The 21,540-nt window shown below is 38.4% G+C and overlaps 1 protein-coding gene across 1 annotated transcript in view; it reads left to right on the forward strand.

The window, feature by feature from the left end:
* Positions 1-21,540, forward strand: part of GALNTL6 (polypeptide N-acetylgalactosaminyltransferase like 6) — a 1,453,898-nt gene that overhangs the window by 626,244 nt on the left and 806,114 nt on the right. The window contains exon 4 of the mRNA XM_052644952.1: positions 9,212-9,378. Coding sequence (XP_052500912.1) covers positions 9,212-9,378 — 167 coding nt within the window. The remainder of the gene's footprint in view (positions 1-9,211; positions 9,379-21,540) is intronic.

Here is a 21,540-nt window from a genome sequence, read left to right on the forward strand (position 1 = left end):
AGTAAAACTCAGATCAGCACCCTCATTATTTTTGCCCAAGCTATTACAATCTCCAAACTTTCTTCCTTTCATATTTGCTGTCTCGGTGCATCACTTACCCAGATGTCAGAGGAATTATAAACAGTATCCTGTTTTCCCCGTCATTAACAGTATGAGAAATACTTCCCATTGACTGCAGGCTGATGTCCAGATTTCTCAGAATCACTTTCAAGATCCTTCATGATCTGTTTTCCACATACAGACTCATCTATAAAGACATCCCTAGTTCTTTCAGACAAAGTTGGTCATACCTCCTGTGGGCTCTTCAGTGCCTCTGTGCCATCTATTAAGTCCCTTGTCTCATTTGAGTCTAATCATTTTATGCATCTGTCCACTGGTCTGTGAATCCTTAAGGGAGGAAACTGTAATTTATTCATCTTTTTATCGTGTGTCTCTCACTTTCTCTCACGCAGTTCGTGTCTCTCCTTGTTTCCTATTGTCTTTCACAGAGGACTTGACAGATAAATAATAACTGTTAAAACAACCGCGGACTTCCCTGATGATACAGTGGTTAAGACTTCACCTTCCAATATAGGGGATGTGGGTTCAAAATCTGGCCGGGAACTAAGATCCCACATTCCTCATGGCCAAACAACCAAAACATGAAAAAGAAGTAATATGAGAACAAATTCAACTCCATATCAAAAAAAAATTTTTTTAAGCAATAATAACAGCAACATATAATTTTAAAAAACTATTATCAAATATAATACTGTACTGAATGCTTTGTATGAATTATCTAATTTCTCTTTCACAAATTATGAATAAATTATGATTTTTTGCTTTTACATTGTTACACATGAGAAAACTAGTCTTATAGAAGTTAAATAACTGACCCATTTTCACACAAGTGGCAAAGCCACATTTAAACCTCAATAGTCTAATGTATAAAAAGTGATTTTTCAGTATTTGAGGAATAATTATAATGAGTGAGTTTTCAGTGTAGTCTCGTTGAAAAAAATTACAGGCATCTATGTAAAGAAGGTAACTGTATTACTAATAGTCTGCTTATTAGATTAAGGCTATATTTACTGTAATGCGGGTACATGCTCAGTCACGTCCAACTCTTTGTGACCCCATGGACTGTAGCCTGCCAGGCTCCTCTGTCCATGGAACTCTCCAGACAAGAATGCTGGGGTGAGTTTCCATTTCCTCCTCCAGGGTGTGTTCCGGACCCAGGGATCAACCCCAAGTCTTCTGTGTCTCCTGCATTGGCAGGCTGATTGTTTCAGATTGGTTTCCCCTAAAGTAGACTCTCAGACACAATTTGACTGCAGTAGTTTTAAAGAGATCATCACAGAGTATACTTTGGCAAGGAGGGTGAAGAGATACAACAGGGAAGGGAAATCAGCCAGTCAAAGATCCCCATCCTGATGCTTATCCCTGTGGGCACCTGAGGCACCATCATGCTGGAAAACCATAGTGATGATACAGAAAACACCTCAGAGATGCTTCACTATAGAACTGCTTTTTCCCCAGCTTCATTGCCCGATACTTGCTCTATGGCATTCATTTGCCTCTGAACTTTTGATCTGCCTTTTATCAGAGATGAGAGAAAGCACTCAGTTGACTGTCTGCTGGTACTTATGGTAAGACCAGCTTGGCAAGTACTAGTATGGTGATGCTGTAGAGACGGTGGTGATGCTCTGGCATCAGTGCTGGCGCTGTTACTCATCAACTTGTGCTTCCAGTAAATCAGATCTTTATTTGAGCTATAGATAGATAGATGATAAATAGATGGATAGATAGATGGATGGATGGATGTTAGATAAAGGGATAGATAGAGGGATGATAGATGAATGGATGGATGGATGGATGGATAAATGGATGAATGGATAGATGGATAGCTGCATGGATGATAGATGATAAATGCTTAGATAATAGGTAGATGATAGGTAGCAGACACAGAGATGATAGATAGATACACACACACACACGTACATACATAGACAGCTAACTGTGTATGTCATATACCACTGCTGTGTTTGTTACTGAACTCAGGTTCAGTTGCTCAAAAGCCAATCATTTGAGAGGCAAGTGTGAATAAACAGGAAGGGTGCTTTAATCAAAAAAGCCAACAATCTGAGGAGAAGGTGGATTCGTCCAGAGATCAACTCTGAAGATTCTGCTTGGCCATGACCAGTTTTAAAGGGGGAAATGGGGAAGAATCTCAGTGAATCTATCAGAGCAGGATGTTGGGTTCTGATCATTCTCCATTGCGTGAACATCTCTTCTGATGTAATCTTGCCTGCATGATCTGCCTGCAGGGTTACTAAAGGGGCTGCTGGGGTAGAGAGCTAGTCATTTTTTAGCTACTTTATTCTTCATCCTTACTTCCTTTTATCTAGGAAAAGAATCAGCAGGTTAGACAAGGCATAGTGTGCGTTCAGGAGAGCATAAGTCAGGAGTTAGGTTGAGTTGCTGAGTGAATCTCGTTCCTAGAATTAGGGTCTTTTTTTAATTATTTTAATTTGAGGCTAGTTACTTTATACTATTGTGGTGATTTTTGCCATACATTGACATGAATCAGCTCTGGGTGTACGTGTGTTCCCCATCCTGACCCTCCTTCCCACCTCCCTCCCCATCCCATCCCTCAGGGTCATCCCAGTGCACCAGCCCTGAGCACCCTGTCTCATGCATCGAACCTGGACTAATGTTCTATTTCACATATGATAATATACATGTTTCAATGCTGTTCTCTCAAATCATCGCACCCTCACCTTCTCCCACAGAGTCCAACGTCTGTTCTTTACATCTGTGTCTCTTTTGCTGTCTCTCATATACTAGATTTGAAAGAATTAGGGTCTTTTAAGGCTGGAAGAGAACAGAAATGAGCAAGCAGGACCGGGAGCAAAGGATCTGTTTTCATGTTCAACTCGATATCATTTAGACACTTCAAACTTAATGTCGAATTCCTCTTTACCCTCAAGTCTTGGAGCCCTCAAATGTCCCTCACACACTGTGTTCTTACCTCCATCTGTATTTCATACATCAGTTGCTCATGTCCAAAACGTGGGGGTTCTCCATAACTGTTTCTCCTAGACAGTTACTAAGTCATGTCAATTATTTTCCTAAATATATCTCAAGCTGGTCTTTTGCAGGCCCCTTTTAACTCTCACTTGCATTTCTGCAGTACTTTATGAATTGATTCAGGGGCCTCACTCTCAAATGCTTGTACACGTCTACATATCAATTCCCCTTTAAATCTTTGCCTTTTACCAGTCTGTATCTCCTATTATAACATAAATATCTTAAAGTCAGAAACTGGGGTTCATTCTCTGTTTTATCTCCACTTTGCCTCCTGGCTAAGAGTAAAGTGAAGTGAAGTCGCTCAGTCATGTCCGACTCTTTGCGACCCGTGGACTGTAGCCCACCAAGCTCCTTCGTCCATGGGATTCTCCAGGCAAGAATACTGGAGTGGGTTGCCATTTCCTTCTCCAGGGGATCTTCCTGACCCAGAGATCGAACCCAGGTCTCCCACATTGCAGGCAGATGCTTTAACCTCTGCACCACCAGGGAAGCCCTTAAATACAAGAATACAATCTCTCAGAAAACCTCCTGTAGAGACACAGAACTTTAGATCCAAGTACTAACATCAAAGATTTCAAGGGAGGAAAGGAACCCAGCTTGAAACAAGGGGGAGGAGGCGGGGGAGGGGCAGGCGGCAAAAGGGGTGGCCTTACAGACGACTCCTGCCACCTACAGATACCCAGGCATTGTGGGACTTTTCCCTGGGCCTCCAGAGAAGGGAGGACTGGAACTCGGCCCTACCAGAGTTGGCTAAGAGTAAGGCAATGGCAAATCATTGTGAACTGAACACACGAATGAACAGAAAGATACTTTCACGTCCCTTATATAGAAATTACTTAAAATATTTTTATGAGCAAAGGCTTTTTTGCCCTTGATCAGTCTTCCATCCTCACAAGTCCGCCTATTTTTCTGAACGGATTATATATAGCTGTTAAACATATCTTTAAATCCCTATTGATTGCTTTGCAGTCCCCAACCTTTTTGGCACCAGAGATTGGTCTCACGGAAGACAATTTTTCCATGGATGAGATGAGGGAGATTGTTTTGGAATGATTCAGGAACAGTAGGGTCCATGCTCCTGTGAAAATCTAATGCCACTTCTGATCTGAGAGGAGGTAGAGCTCAGAAGGTCATGCAAACAATGGGGAGCAGCTATAAATACAAGCACTTGCCCACTGCTCATCTGCTATACAGCCGGGTTCCTAACATGAACTGGTCCATGGCCCAGGGGTTGGAAACCCTGCTATAGTGTATTAGTCTGAATACAGCTCTTATTTAAAAAACAAGCCAGAAATGTGTACAGTATCTCCTCTAAATGTTAAAAGAATAATTTTACACCTGGGAATATCAGTTATATTCCCAGATCATTGTTAGGTATGATGCTTTGATATTTTGATATGTTAATATTGGATGTTTTGATATTTTAATATATTAATATTTGATGTTTTGATATACTGATACCCTGAATATCAATATTCAGGATAATACAAAACTCAACATTAAAAAAACTAAGATCACGGCATCCGGCCCTATTACTTCATGGCAAATAAATGGGGAAACAATGGAAACAGTGACGGATTTTATTCTCTGGGGCTCCAACATCACAGCAGGTAGTGATTGGAGCCATGAAATTAACAACACTTGTGCTTTGGAAGAAAAGCTATGACCAACATAGACACCATATTTTAAAAAACAGAGACATTAATTTACCAACAAAGCCCTGTATAGTTAAAGCTATGGTTTTTCCAGTAGTCACATATGCATATGAGAGTTGGACCATAAAAAAAGGTGAGCGGCAAAGAGTTGATGCTCTTGAACTGTGGTGTTGGATAAGACTCTGGAGAGTCCCTCGGACTGCAAGGAGATCCAACCAATCAATCGTAAAGAAAATCAGTCCTGAATATTCATTGGAAGGACTGATGCTGAAGTTCAGTTCAATTCAGTTCAGTCGCTCAGTCGTGTCCGACTCTTTGTAACCCCATGAACTGCAGCACACCAGGCCTCCCTGTTTATCACCAACTCCTGGAGTCCACCCAAACCCATGCCCATTGAGTTGGTGATACCATCCAACCATCTCATCATCTGTCGTCCTCTTCTCCTCCTGCCCTCAATCTATCCCGGCATCAGGGTCTTTTCAAATGAGTCAACTCTTCTCATGAGGTGGCCAAAGTATTGGAGTTTCAGCTTCAACATCAGTCCTTCCAATGAACACCCAGGACTGATCTCCTTTAGGATGGACTGGTTGGATCTCCCTGCAGTCCAAGAAACTCTCAAGAGTCTTCTCTAACACCACAGTTCAAAAGCATCAATTCTTTGGTGCTCAGCTTTCTTCACAGTCCAACTCTCACATCCATACATGACCACTGTGAAAACCATAGCCTTGACTACATGGATCTTTGTTGGCAAAGTAATGTCTCTGCTTTCTAACATGCTAAGTTGGTCATAACTTTCCTTCCAAGGAGTAAGCGTCTTTTAATTTCATGGCTGCAATGACCATCTGCAGTGATTTGGGAGCCCAGAAATATAAGGTCAGCCACTGTTTCCCCATCTATTTCCCATGAAGTGATGGGACTGGATGCCATGACCTTCGTTTTCTGAATGTTGAGCTTTAAGCCAATGTTTTCGCTCTCCTCTTTCACTTTCATCAAGAGGCTTTTTACTTCCTCTTCACTTTCTGCCATTAGTGTGGTGTCATCTGCATATCTGAGGTTACTGATATTTCTCCCAGCAATCTTGATTCCAGCTTGTGTTTCTTCCAGTCCAGCGTTTCTCATGATGTACTCTGCATATAAGTTAAATAAGCAGGGTGACAATATACAGCCTTGACGTACTCCTTTTCCTATTTGGAACCAGTCTGTCGTTCCATGTCCAGTTCTAACTGTTGCTTCCTGACCTTCATACAGGTTTCTGAAGAGGCAAGTTAGGTGGTCTGGTATTCCCATCTCTTGAAGAATTTTCCACAGTTTATTGTGATCCACACAGTCAAAGGCTTTGGCATAGTCAATAAAGCAGAAATAGATGTTTTGTGGAACTCTCATGCTTTTTCCATGATCCAGAGGATGGTGGCAACTTGATCTCTGGTTCCTCTGCCTTTTCTAAAACCAGCTTGAACATCTGGAACTTCACGGTTCACATATTGCTGAAGCCTGGCTTGGAGAATTTTGAGCATTACTTTACTAGTGTGTGAGATGAGTGCAATTGTGCAGTAGTTTGAGCATTCTTTGGCATTGCCTTTCTTTGGGATTGGAATGAAAACTGACCTTTTCCAGTGCTGTGGCCACTGCTGAGTTTTCCAAATTTGCTGGCATATTGAGTGCAACACTTTCACAGCATCATCTTTTAGGGTTTGAAATAGCTCAACTGGAATTTCATCACCTCCACTAGCTTTGTTCATAGTGATGTTTCCTAAGGCCCACTTGACTTCACAGTTCAGGATGTCTAGCTCTAGGTGAGTGTGAGTGATCACACCGTCATGATTATATGGGTTGTGAAGATCTTTTTTGTACAGTTCTTCGGTGTATTATTGCCACCTGTTCTTAAAATCTTCTGTTTCTGTTAGGTCCCTACCATTTCAGTCCTTTATCGAGCCCATCTTTGCATGAAATGTTCCCTTGGTGTCTCTAATTTTCTTGAAGAGATCTCTAGTCTTCCCCTTTCTATTGTTTTCTTCTATTTCTTTGCATTGATTGCAGGGGAAGACTTTCTTATCTCTCCTTGCTATTCTTTGGAACTCTGCATTCAAATGGAGCTCCAATGCTTTGGCCACCTGGTGTGAAGAACTGACTCACTGGAAAAGACCCTGATGCTAGGCAAGACTGAAGGCAGGAGGAGAAGGGGACGACAGAGGATGAGATGGTTAGATGGCATCCCTGTCTCGATGGGCATGATTTTGAGTGAGCTCCCAGAGTTGGTGATGGACAGGGGAGCCTGGCGTGCTGCAGTCCATAGGGTCACAAAGAGTCGGACATGACTGAGTGACTGAGCTGACTGAACTGAACGTTGATATAGGAAAACACTTTTGTCTCAGGTCTTTGGGTTTGTTGAATGAATAACTCTGTAATTATGATAAGATGCACTGAATTCCTTTTGCACTCTTTTCCATCTTTGTTCATTACATGTGAAAGCACCCATCTCACTATACTCTTGGGAATCACTGACATGTATGTTTCGTGTATTTTTCTTTAAAATCATTTTATATTATCCCTAAAGGAATATGTTCCTCTGTGAAAGTCACTCAGTCGTGTTTGACTGTGACCCCATGAACTTTAACCTGCCAGGCTTCTCTATCCATGAAGTTCTCCAGGTCAGAATACTGGAATGGATTACCATTCCCTCCTCCAGGGGATCTTCCTGACCCAGGGATCAAACATGGGTCTCCTACATTGCAGGCGGATTCTCTACCACTGAACCACCAGGGAAGCCCTGGTTCTTTAAGGAGCATGTCTTTTATAGGGCTTTTATGCCCACTTCATGGTATCATTTTGATGGTTTTTTCCTAGTTCTCTCAATTGTATTTGAAAACATCGAAATCTACCATTTTTATAAATATTTTTACAACTTTTAAAATCTGAGATCAAACAGAGTGATAATAAAGTGACAAGATAGAAAAAAATGTCTATTTTTATATTTAAATTATTTGTCTAAAAATATGTCATTTTATTGTAACTTCCAGGATAGTTAATTTTTTTCTTTAATTGCATTATACTAATATTCTCTCATCTGAAGCTGTAAGACAAGATCTATTTTATATCCACAGTGATATTTAAGTTATCCTATTGAGATCATAGTAAAATAAAGTATTGAAGTAATTGACTAAAAACATATTGTAGGTACTGTCTTGAATATCCTGGTATGTTTCTATGCAAACTGGTAGAATCTATGCATGCTTCAAAATTTATACTTTGTTTTGTTTTCTTATCTAAATTAAACAGTAGCCATTTCTGGCAAAAGACAAATTATTAGATGTTCTTGCTTTTAAGCAGAGACTGTGTCTGTTTCCAGATTTTAGCTCTCTCTTTTGTCTTCAGGTTGTCCATGTCAGGAAAATCACTGAATTTTGATAATTGATTAAAATTTCATTCTGTATTATTTTTAAAGTAACTCAAATGTTTCACCAACAAGTGAATTCATTATCCTTCATAAAGCTTGGGCAAATATGACCAATGCTGAACTAAAAATTAAATGAGATCTGAGCCCCAGTTTTGTGCCCTATTTATAAATTACTTAAATAAATCAAGAATATTGAAAGCATAGCCATGACATATACTAAATTGCTTGTAACTATGCCCAGAGTTAAGACCTACTTCCTATTTGACATCTCAGATTACTTCACAGTGATAACAGAAATATGAGATCTGTATAGTTCTCATAACGAATGTCATAGTGTCATGATTTGAATTTCACTGTAGTCTCAACCATGAGGTTGCATCAGTATGTAATTATTTAAGATTAAATTTTCAATTCTTTCACTTTAAGTCTCTTTTCTCCCCTAGAGCCTTAAACACTGCCCAGCCATGGAGGCAATAACCAACTTTAACTGATTATTTGGGCATAAATATTACAGAAGTTAAACTTCCAAAGCTTCCCAGAAATCCACCCAAACATTAACCATGTGCTCAGTGGAAATGATGTTAATACATAAAATTTGTCCTCATTACTATTAGATCACAATAGAGAAAATACACATTAAGAAGAGCATGACATTTCAGTGCAATTCTTACCTTCTTTTTGAGCCACTGGTATAGAAAAGCATAGATGAAGTCAGTATACAAAGGAGGGCATAGCTGAGGAAATTATGGCAAAATCAACTCAGAATCACTGGAATAAACTATTCATCTGGTTTTATAGTACAACAGAGCTTCTTCTTATTTAACCTTGTTGAGTCGAGATACATTATCTGTACCTGAATAAATGTGAAATTGACACATTCAAAAAACAAAAAAGAGAGTGGATGTGAAAGGGAATCATTAATAAATCCCAAGAATGGGTAGAGTAGCTATAACAATGTAGAAGCTCTGGCTGGGAAACCATTAGGCAAAGTCTAATTTTCACAGTTGTCTGATAACACAGTGAGTCAATGGCAATATAAAATGTACTACCGTTTTGCATCTAACATAGCCTTGCCCTCCTCTTTCAAATCCAGCTGCAAGCACAAGATGTACCTGGAAAGGCTGCCGAACACCAGCATCATTATCCCATTCCATAACGAAGGCTGGACTTCCCTCCTCCGGACCATACACAGCATCATCAACCGAACCCCGGAGAGTCTGATCGCAGAAATCATCCTGGTTGATGACTTCAGTGATAGAGGTAAGTCACTGTTGATACCATTTTATGTGATTCTATTATCACCTGCATAATTATTACAGGCTTTTAAAATAAGGCAGAGGATTATTACCATGGCTTCTTGCTGATTCTATCTGAAAGGTGATTATGAAGTTTTGTCTTTCTGTGGTGATGTGATTTTGTAAAATGTTGGCCAAATGCAAAATGAAATGGATAAGTTATTGGCATCATTTGGGGTATCTGTAAGAAATTTGCATTGCATTTCTGTTGTGAATTAGACAGGTGTTGGCAGAATGCCTTAAGTTCTATCTTCAGCTTTAGAAAAAAAACCACTGTGAAATATGGTGAGTACATATGAATGGTGATATATTCCAGTAGAACCATAAAACCTGTTCCCATTTCTGAAAAAGATCTGCTCTGTTGTTTACTAGCAAGATGGTTTCTCCAGGCTGTGCTTCTGTTATTTCATAAATACTGCAAATGGTAAGTAACACAAAGAAATATTTTGACTTGGCAATTTTAGCTATTTTATTGTATCTGAACAATAACAGCAAAAAGGCCTGGAGTGCAGAGTATTGGAAAATTTAGCATTGTTTTACTGTTTTTCACTATTCTGATGAACACAATTTGGTTTGTAAGTCAGGGGAATACGATTATAGAAAGTTGTATGAGTTTAGGATTTGGTAAATCATATTTGCTTTAAATACAGGATATTACAGGATAAGTAAAATCTTTCTATCTTGGCTGGTGGACAGGCGGAAACTTTTTCTGAAGATATTCATCTACCTTCTGTTTCTTTGCACGAAGGAGTTTGGTTTAACTGTAAACTGTGTGTTTAAGCATGGCAGTAAACAAGTTTGTCTATTTTCCCTCTGTCTTACAAGAGAATGCATCTTGAGTTTCTATGAATTAATTGAAGTTTGGAAATTTTCATTTGCACACAGAAAACTACTCTTCATAGTACTTAAAAATTCTATAAAAGTAAAACCACTTCATGTGTTAGCTTTGAGGTTTCTGCAATGTTATTGTCTGCAATGATTCACTTCAAATACTGATTCAGGATTCGTGGTCTATTTGTAGTGTTGAAGTTTATGTGGCAAAAGAAAGTTGTCTGTTGTTCTGTTAAATACTAAACTATCAGCTTGGTAATTCAGGTTGATTTCAAAGTACCTTTTGCTTTGCATTTCTTAGGTAAATATGTGTTAAATAAGTATCTAAAAAGTACTTAAAATTAAATGTACTCATTAAATTAATTTAAATAACAGAAACTTTTTTTTTTTTTTAATTTTAATTGAGGCTACTTGTTTCAAAGTGGTCATTATTACCTCAGGCTAAAAATGCACATTTCATGTGTTAAAGCTAAAATTTTGCTTTTAAATAAAAAAATGAAAAAGGGAGTAAAGATGTGGGATGGTAGGTACATCACCAAATAAATGATATTTTTTGGTTGACTGGTACCAAGAGAAATAAGAGATACCTGTAGAGAATTTTCTACATAATTAGCTTTGTCTTGGTAAAGTATGTCCAATGACAGAATTTTGACCTGAGGATAATAGAGAGGAAACACTTGCTAACAGTAAATCGTGGTTTGTAGAGAATTTTTTTGTTGAATATTTCTCAAAGGTGCTTTCCAATGGAAAGTTCTTGAAGAGGGAGAAAAGAGTGGTCTTGATTTTTGAATCTCTGTGTAGTAGCGACTCTGATGGACAATCCCTTCACATAGCATGTTCCTGGAAAAGAAGTGTGTTCAGGGTGGTCAATGTCATTGCTTTTCATGAAGTGAAAGAACACAAATAGTATTAGCTGGGAGTGTGGTGGTGATTTTGACTTTCCTAGAGGACATTTTTAAGGAGAATCATTATGTTGCAGAAAGGGGGACCCCTTCCAGGGTCTGAAACTGGGCTCTTGTCTAACACTCGGAAATAAATTGTCCAAGGAACACATGTGCTGATAAAGCAAGGGATTTTATTGGGAAAGGGCACCCAGGGGCTAGGGGATGTGTGAGGGGAAGCAGTAGGTTAAGGGGAACTGCTCTGCCACGTGGCTTGCAGTCTCAGGTTTTATGGTGATGGGATTAGTTTCCAGGTTGTCTTTAGCCAATCATTCTGACTCAGAGTCCTTCCCAGTGGTGCACACCTTGTTCAGCCAAGATGAATGCCAGCAAGAAGGATTCTGGGAGGTGGTCAGACACATGGTATCTCCTTTTGACCTTTCCTTAACTCTTGTGGTTGGTGGTGGCTTATTAGTTCCATGTTCCTTACCAAGACCTCCTGCCGTAAAATAACTCATGTAAATGGTTACTGTGGTGCCTGGTGGTTTCAGTCAGTGTGCTTCCCCTAACAATTATTTTAATGCTTTTGTAAATCTTTCCTTTAAATATTCTATTCCTGGGAGTGATCAAGTGGAAAGTATTATTTTAAAATCATTAAACTTTCAAAAGGGGAAGTTTTAGGGAATATTGCTTTTCATTTCACAAGTCTGATGACATGTGTAGGAGTAAACTTTGAAAGACATGATAAAAATACTTTAATAATATTTTATATTACATCATAATTCTAAAGGTTATGAAATAGGAGAGACCTTCCTTTCAAATTGTTGTTTCAGATTACAGAATTCCGTCTGATAGAATGTTAGGGTTCGTGGGCATCCCTGGTGTATGGAATAGGAGAAACGTTCCTTTCAAAATTTTGTTTCCCATTACAGAGTCTCATCTGATAAAATATTATTGGTGTTTAAAAGCATCACTGTTACTTTCTGAATTGTGGGAAATCTAGAAAATCAACATAATACACACAGGTTAGAATCCTCACACTGACAATGAACTGTATGACTTTGGGTAAATGAACCTCTTGATGTCTCAAATTTCTTTAACAAATGCAGATAAGTGACTCTTAGTTATCTCAGCTATCCAGGGAGGGTTGTGATGGAGACTCTCTGGCTGATAAAGAAACTGTGCTCCGTAGGAGAACAACGGTTCTCAGTTCCTGCCTGCTGCTGCTGCTGCTAAGTCACTTCAGTCACCTCACCAAATACTGTCCTGAAAAACAGCATCAATATTCTCCATACTTTTGTGAGGAGATCTTTTCAATTTAATCAAATCATTCCCCTCACCATCCCCAGGTGCAATCAGAGTCCTACCTTCATAGAAGGCATATGAAGGCAAATTGTAGTCATTTATAACATGGTAGAAAAATTAGTACTGCATTAACACTAAAAAAAAAAAAAAAGTTTTACCAATAAGTAGGTAAGCTACCGATATTGAAGAAAAAAATATAAATTTTAGAATTTCAACACAAAGAGGATAAATAGAGCATATTATCTTCCTAAATTATGTCTGTGACTTTAATGTTCATCAAAACTCATTCAGGACTGTTTTTTCTATTAGAAGAGGAGGAAGATATCCTCAGTCATCTCATATTTACAGGGCCTCAAAGACAAAGAAGTTTTCTCTGCTTATTAGTTAGATATGATTTATATCCATATTTTTAAAAGCTATTATACTTTATGATTTTTTTGGTATAACTCAGAAATCAGAAGGTTTTTTCCCCACCAATTATTTAAAAATCAAGTATTCTAGACAAATTATAAAGTACAAGAAAATATAGGGGATGTTTTGTTCTCCTTCAGGAAATTATTTCTGAAACATTACACTTCATGTTTATTTTCAGAAATACATTCTAGCTCCAGGTCTGTTTACTATGCGTTTTAACACCTTTGCCCTACAGCTCTCTGATTCTCTAATGTCCTTTATCTACAGGTGATAATATTTTGGTAAGACTTAATCAGACATTACTGCTTTCTATTTTATGTCCTCCAGGTCAATAGAACAGCTACATCTGAAAAAACAGAGCCAACATGGTAGCCATGTTAATAGCATGACTGTAATATCCCTTGGAATTCATAGTTCCAGAATCATTCTGATTGTGAATTCTTTAAAACTGGTTTCATATCAATAGAGAAAAATGATAAAGTATTTTCAAATTATAGAATTGTTATAAATATTGCAAAATGATTTTTAAAAATCAGCTTGGATTTATCCACTTGACCTAGTTATCAAAATGTATTTTTTTAAAAAAAAAAGGAACATGTGAGCACTTCTTGGTTTAGATATTTTCTGCAGAGAGCTTGGTAAACAGAGTGTTGTTTTAGCCTCAAAATGTAAGCCTACTGTCTATAAAAACAGGAAGGTGTAGGCCTGCAGGTAAAATTTCAAAGCCAACACAGTTTTTGCTGTCTGAAGCTCACCAAAGTTAGCATTTTTTTTTCCTAGTAAGCTCTCAGAAATACATTTAACAACTTAACTTGAGGCCTCTAACAAGGCTTCATGATGACTTTAAAGCAGGACTAATCCTAGGCTTATCTCCAAATTCCAGGCAACCTTTGCGGCATCCACTTGGAAAATGTTGAAATGTGTGAACTAAGCTGCAGCTTAGCCTCAGAGACGGGGCATATTTGAACCTGACAATTCTCTAAACTTGGTGTGCTTAGATGAATTCAAGTTCAAACCAAGGGAACTCGCAGGAGAGTTGCTGACACACTTCCTTTAACACAGGTAGGGTGGAGGTGGGCCACTACTGTGCCCTGGACATTGTGCACAGACACATACGCATAGTTACATGCATGTGTGCACGTGCACGTGTGTACACACACACACACACACACAGACACTCTGGTGCCTGCTTGTTTCAAACTTCCTGGACAGAAAAAGAAGGGAGCTGAGTGTTTGAGATTCACAAACACCTATTATTCTCCATATTCTAGTTAGAAAGAAAAGCAGAAGCTTGAAACCATCCTTCCTATCTTAGCAAAATCAGCAACCTTAATGAAATCCAGTTTACTCTTCCCCAGAAAGCATAGGTCCTCACTCCTCAAAAAGTGTGGTCCTTGGACCCACAACATCAGGACCACATCGAGACTTGTCAGGCTGGCAGACTCCAAGGCTCTACCCAGCCATACCAGCGTCTTCATTTCAACAAAATCTAGGTGTCACTGTTACGAAAATCAAGGTTTCAGAATAATGGCCATGTGTCTCAGAACTGGGACTGACGCTTGTCAGCCTGGCAGACCCCCAGGCTCCACCCAGACATACCAGAATCTTCATTCCAACAAAATCTACACGTCACTGTTGTGAAAATCAGGTTTCAGAATAACGGTCATGTGTCTCAGAACTGGGACTGACGCTTCAGTGAGTAATATAGCTGCATAAATAGCTTAACTTCAAAAACCTTCTGTTTCTTATCCATACTATTATGACATACATTTTTCAATTTGTTCTTATTATTTAGCATTTAATTGATGGTGGATTTATAAATTTATAAGGGGACATTTGGATGGGAATTCTATAGTATTACCTCTACATTATTTTTTGGAACATTTGTGAGTACATTTATTTGAAAAAATATTGAAATTTTCACAAATCTGTAGACATTTATTTTGCCTTCTAATGGACTCATTTTACAACAATTTTATATTGAATTTCAGGTTACTGCTGTTACTCCTCCCCAGCCAAACTTCATTCTTTGTTATACAGATGTGCCTTCCAATATTTTGCAGGTCTATTTTGCTTTGAAGCCATTTTTAAATGTTCTTGTCAAATTCAGATACTGTATGTATGTGTATAGCCACACATACACACACGTGCAGTTTCTTTAAGGTCCCTATTACCATCAAAATCTTAGACTCTTCACATAGTTAAAAGTGTCTATAAATCTTTAAAATATTGAAAATGTTTAAGTCATTTTACAAATGGTATTGACAAGTCTTGAATTCTTGAATTTCAGATTCTATTTTACTCAAGTACTCGCCTTTTATACTATAAAGGAAAGTTGCCATAAGCAGACAAATCAGTAGGCACAAGTTTTACAACTATTCAAAGTTGAGAGATATCATCAGCATGAAAAGATTGTAAAATAGATGAAAAATGGTAATGCACTTCTATTTTACATAATAAGACACTAACATTAAGTGCATAGAAACATTCAGAGATGACAGTCAACAAAAATGCATGTGTACTGGTTTTCTGTCAAATAGTCTACGAGACTGCAAGACAAGCCATTTTTATGTCTCAGATTTATTGAGCGCTGGTCACGGTAAATGAATCTTGAAATTGTTTAGATTTATTATTCAGAGTTTAAGTTAAAAGATAATTGCATTTTAAAGTCAAAATATAATATTAAAAGCTAATAAGTAGCAGGAACTGAGAAAATGTTATAAAATTCTATTGCATTCTTTTCTATTTAGAAATTTGTTATCATCTGCTATAGAATTGAAAGAAAGAATCTTGATTTCTGATATTTGCATATCATGCCATATAATGACAGTTCTGTTTTAGTGATTATTTAGCATTTATCACTGAAAGTGTGTCCAGAGTATAGAGGGGTACTGTTTTCTGGGGCACAGTATCAGAGGAAAGCCAGCAAGGCAATTTCTAAAGAGTTGTCCTTTATTCACTAAGTTGTGTCCAACTCTTTATGACCCCCTGGATACAGCATGCCAGGCTCCTCTGTCCTTCTCTGTCTCCTGGAATTTTCTCAAACTAATATCCATTGAGTCCATAATGTCATCCAACCATTTTACCCTCTGTCGTACCCTTCTCCTCCTGCCTTCAATGTTTCCCAGCATCAGGGTCTAAAGAGTATGTTTTGGAAATTCTAAAACACAAAATCAAGTCATAAACGAGTCTATTTGTATTCATAAAATAAGAGTCCTACTCATCAATGGCAAAATATGCTTTAATATAATCTGTCTTGGAAGACAAAGCACTCCTAGGATTTCTCATCCTCTTTGTTGTTCATTGTTGAGTCATCTGCCTCTCTGCGACTACGTGGACTGCAGCATGCCAGGCTTCCCTGTCCTTTAGTATCTCCCAGAGTTTACTCAAACTCATGTGCATTGAGTGGGTGATGCCATCCAAACATCTCATCCTCTGTCATCCCCTTCTCCTCCTGCTCTCAGTCTTTCCCAGTATCAGGGTCTTTTCCAATGAGTCACCTCTTCACATCAGGTGGCCAAAGTATTTGAAGCTTCAGCATCAGTTCTTCCAATGAATATTCAGAGTTGATTTCCTTTAGGACTGACTGATTTTATCTCCTTGCAGTCCAAGAGACTCTTGAGAGTCTTCTCCGACACCACAATTCAAAAACATCAATTCTTTGGCACACAGCCTTCTTTATGATCCAACTCTCACATCCATACATGACTACTGGAGAAATCATAGCTTTGACTACAAGAATGGCCAAGTGATGTCTCTGCTTTTTAATATGATATCTAGGTTTGTCATAGCTTTCCTTCCAAGGAGCAAGTCTCTCTCTTTCTCCTTCCATTAAATTAAAATACAGTCTCACATGATATAAATGTCTATGTAAACTAAGGACATATCTGACACATTAATGAGAGGTATGTGTCCTTGCTGAGCCCCATCTTTATTGTAGAATTCACACTAGCATCTTGTTGCTCTCTTTTCTTCAGTAGAGAAACTAAATAACCCCTCCAGCTTTGGGGATTTTTCCTGAGTGTTACAAATGCTCATGAGGATCACGACCCTCATGATGACCATGGGAATGCTTTCTTTATTCAAGTAGAGACAAATTATTTTAAGTAGGTTCTTATTTTGCAGATCAGGATAAAAGTTCTTGACATATTGTAAAGGCATGTGTTATTCTTGATGAATTGTTTCATGAATTAGTCTTTATATGACTGGCCCTAGAAGATTCAACCTGGTTTTAGAAAACGCAGAGGAACCAGAGGTCAAATTGCCAACATCTGCTGGATCATCAAAAAAGCAAGAGAGTTCCAGAAAAAAAACATCTATTTCTGCTTTATTGACTATACTAAAGCCTTTGACTCTGTGGATCACAACAAACTATGAATTCTGAAAGAGATGGGACTACCACACCACCTGACCTGCCTCTTGAGAAACCTATATGCAGGTCAGGAAGCAACAGTTAGAACTGAACATGGAACAACAGCCTGGGTCCAAATAGGAAAAGGAGTATGTCAAGGCTGTATATTGTCACCCTGCTTATTTAACTTATATGTAGAGTACATCATGAGAAACACTGGGCTGGATGAAGCACAAGCTGGAATCAAGATTGCCAGGAGAAATATCAATAATCTCAGATGTGCATATGACACCACCCTTATGGCAGAAAGTGAAGAAGAACTAAAGAGCCTCTTGATAAAAGTGAAAGAGGAGAGTGAAAAAGTTGGCTTAAAGCTCAGCATTCACTAAGATCATGGCATCCAGTCCCATCATTTCATGGCAAATAGATGGGGAAACAGTGGCAGACTTAATTGTTCTGGGCTCCAAAATCACTGCAGATGGTCATTGCAGCCATGAAATTAAAAGACGCCTACTCGTTGGAAGGAAAGTTATGGCCAACCTAGATAGCATTATTTGCCAACAAAGGTCCATCTAGTCAAGGCTATGGTTTTTCCAGTGGTCATGTATGGATGTTTGAATTGGACTACAAAGAAAGCTGAGCAGCAAAGGATTGATGCTTTTGAACGTGGTGTTGGAGAAGACTCTTGAGAGTCTCTTGGACTACAAGAAGATCCGACCAGTCCATTCTAAAGGAGATCAGTCCTAGGTGTTCATTGGAAGGACTGATGTTGAAGCTGAAACTCCAGTACTTTGGCCACCTGATGCGAAGAGCTGACTCATTTGAAAAGACCCTGATGCTGGGAAAGATTGAGGGCAGGAGGAGAAGGGGACGACAGAGGATGAGATGGTTGGATGGCATCACTGACTCAATGGACATGGGTTTGGTTGGACTCTGGGAGCTGGTGATGGACAGGGAGGCCTGGTGTGCTGCGGTTCCTGTGGTCACAAACAGTCAGACTCGACTGAGCAACTGAACTGAACTGAGAAGGTTCAGAACTTTGGGGATTACATTTGTCTGTCTTCTAAATAAACTTATAATATACCAAATTTGATGAAATTTATTTCAGTTCACTTTGAGTTAAACTTATATTTAGCTGAATAAAAATAAATTTGCTGAGACGTTCATACTAATAGGCATTTTATGTAGTGTTAATTAAAAACTGTTTTTAAAATGTTTTAATGTAGAATTTGAGACTAAAGTTTCAGAATGGACCAGTTCTAGATGAATTTTGAGCACCAAAAATAAGTATCTTGGAAAACGTGTAATAGAATGAAGATGCACATTTAAGTTTGATTGGCTAGTTGGGCTGTAGTTAGGTACCAAATATTAAAGCATATTTCACAGTTGAAAAATTTTATTATTGCTTTCTTTTTCTTTATCACTTAAAATATTCTGTGTATTTAATTAAATGAAATAGATTAAAAATAATGTAACTCCTGTGAGATCTTTAAAAATGCCATACAGAAAATTTAGTCCATTGGGGATAAATAAGTATTTGTATTTCCTCTATTCTTTGGCGTTAAGCATTTAAAATTATTTTCATTCAAAATAATGATACATCTCATCTAATTGTCATTTTTCTAACTAGTATTTTGCTCTTTTACAGTTTCATTCTCTTCTTAATGTTAGTTTAAGGTGTATGAGATTGTCATTGTAGAATATTAATGTCATCTTTTCTAGAACATTAATATATAATTTTGTAAATCATTGTCAATTAATTGAACATTGTCATTTTTTGTAGAACATTAATGTATAATTTAATGTATTTCAACCTTCATAGGAAACCTTCTTAAAACTTCTCTCTGAACTGAATAATTATTTAGGGCTCATGTTTTAAATCAGGCCTTTTAAAGTCAGGGAAGGTTAATTCCCACCCTGAGATGGTAGATGTGGGTAAGCCCCTCTGGCTTTCCAGTTTCTTTTTCTGGATGAAAACTCCACTTGGGTGAATTAATATAGGTTTGGCAAAGAATAGGATGCTTCTTTTCAAAGCAAAACTGTTACAGCTCACTGATGTCACAAGGCATGACTTCCTCAAGAAAAAATAAATTGCACAATCCATTTTATGGCCAATTAAATCCCATTTATTTTCCTCACAGACAGCTGTTTTGAGTAGGATTGTCACTCATTTGAAACCATTTTCTGGATCCTAGGCTTCAGGTCTTGGGTAGGCATGACTTTCTCTGATGAAATAAAAGCTTATATTGTATGATTATTCCCTTTGTCAGCAAACCTCAGCTAGTGAGCTTTAATTTAAAAAAAAAATTGATATTTCAAACAGTTCTTTTTTGATATCTCAATATCCCTCTGCTCTTAATTAAAAAAAGAAAAGCTCAATGCATTGACACAGTGAAAAAACCCTGAAAATAATGCCTTCTTTATCTCAACTTACAACAGTTCCTTAGGAAATTATCAGTCTCTCATTACTCAAGGTTTTCGATGAGGTGGCAAGTTTTAGACATCAAATGCATCAGTATATACGAAACACACTTTATCAAAATTCTCTAATAAAAATTAAATCATTTATGTCCACTAAGGAACAATTCCACAGTGTTGTTATTGTTCATTCACTCAGTCACGTCTCACTGTTTGCCACCCAAGGACTGCAGCACACCAGGCTTCCCTGTCCTTCACCATCTCCCAGAATTTGCTCAAATTCATCTCCATTGAGTCGGTGATGCTATCCAACCATCTCAGCCTCTGTCGCCCCCTTCTCCTCCTGCACTCAAGAATCTTTTACAGTAAGTTGGTGAGTCTTTTATGGAAGAGTCTCTTACAGTGAGTCAGTCTTTGAATCAGGTGGCCGAAATATTGGTGCTTCAGCTTCAGCCGCAGTCCTTCCAATGACTATTCAGTTTGTTTCTTTTAGGATTGACTGATTTGATCTCCTTGAGAGTCCTCTCCAGCACCACAGTTTGAAAGCATCAATTCTTCAGTCCTCAGCCTTCTTTATGGTCCAGCTCTCTCATCTGTACATGACTACTGGAGAAACCATAGCTCTGACTAGATGGTTGTTGGGAAAGTGATGTCTCTGGTTTTTAATACACTGTCTAGGTTTGTCATAGCTTTTCTTCCAAGGAGCAAGTGTCTTTTAATTTCAGACTGCAGGTAGGATCTTTGAGATGAAAGAAATGGCAGGGGATCTTGGTACTTTTGTCTAAGACTTGATGAATTTTTATACATCTAAGTTTTATAGACGAGTAAGTGGAGACTCAGGGACGTGACATCCTAGGTGACACGTGAGGGCAACTTTATATGCAGACATAAATGCTACATTAACCTCAAATGGGTACCGTTTCTGCTTAGGGAGCCTGGATTCCTCTCCTCTGCAGTTATCTCATATGTCTAATTCTGAGAAACTAGAATCATTCTGATAAGTCCCTGTAATTTGATAAAGCTGTGCTACAGTTACATAGACCCTCTAGATAACTGAATCTAATTTATTACCCATTTTCACCTTAGGTTCAGGATCGTGATAAAAACCATTTCACTGTGTACACACACATAGTAGAATGGAGAATTTGTGAGAAAATAATGACTCGAATGCACAAACCCCAGTGTCCAAAAGGCCTTATACCCTTGCAGGGGTGCCAATCAGGTCTTTCCTCCTAAAGAAAAGAGTGTTTCTAACACTGAGAGGGTCAAAAAGTGATAACATACGTCTTAAAACATAGATATGCTTAATTTTGCTTCTCAGGCTGATTCATAGCGGAATTTATTGAGGCAAGTGAATGGGTTCTAGGCTGAGCCCTTGTAGAGCGTCTAAGTCTGCCTTCACTCTGGATGTGTTGTTGCGAATTTCACAACACACTTCTGCCTCACTTCACGGAAACTAGGACACTCTTGAGATTGCTGCAGGGGAGGGAGGGACACATTGGTGTAAAATATTCCAGAAAGGGAGACTGTTTCTGGGATTGAGAAGCTGTTGGGGGGGGGGGGGGGGGGAGCGGGGGTTGATGGAGATGCCTGAGCAAATATCTAGTATCGGATTGAATACTAACAAAAACATCCTTATTTTTTTCATTTGTTCTGTTTTATCTCCTAAAACTCTATGTGGAATATGTATCCACAAGCCACTTAAAAACCTAGTGGCTGCCTCATAGCCCAGAAAACACTGACCCCTACATTGTAGTGGGACAGTGACCCAAGGAAGCTTAACTTTACACCTCGAATAAACTTGAACTCTGTAACTTATCATTTTGACTTCGCATATTTCTACAGGTAAATTGGGCTTCCCAGGTGGCATTAGTGGTAAAGAATTTTCTTGCCAGTGCAGGAGACATAAGAGACAGGCGTTAGATCT

This window comes from Budorcas taxicolor, chromosome 8 (assembly GCF_023091745.1).
Source record: "Budorcas taxicolor isolate Tak-1 chromosome 8, Takin1.1, whole genome shotgun sequence".
NCBI lineage: Eukaryota > Metazoa > Chordata > Mammalia > Artiodactyla > Bovidae > Budorcas > Budorcas taxicolor.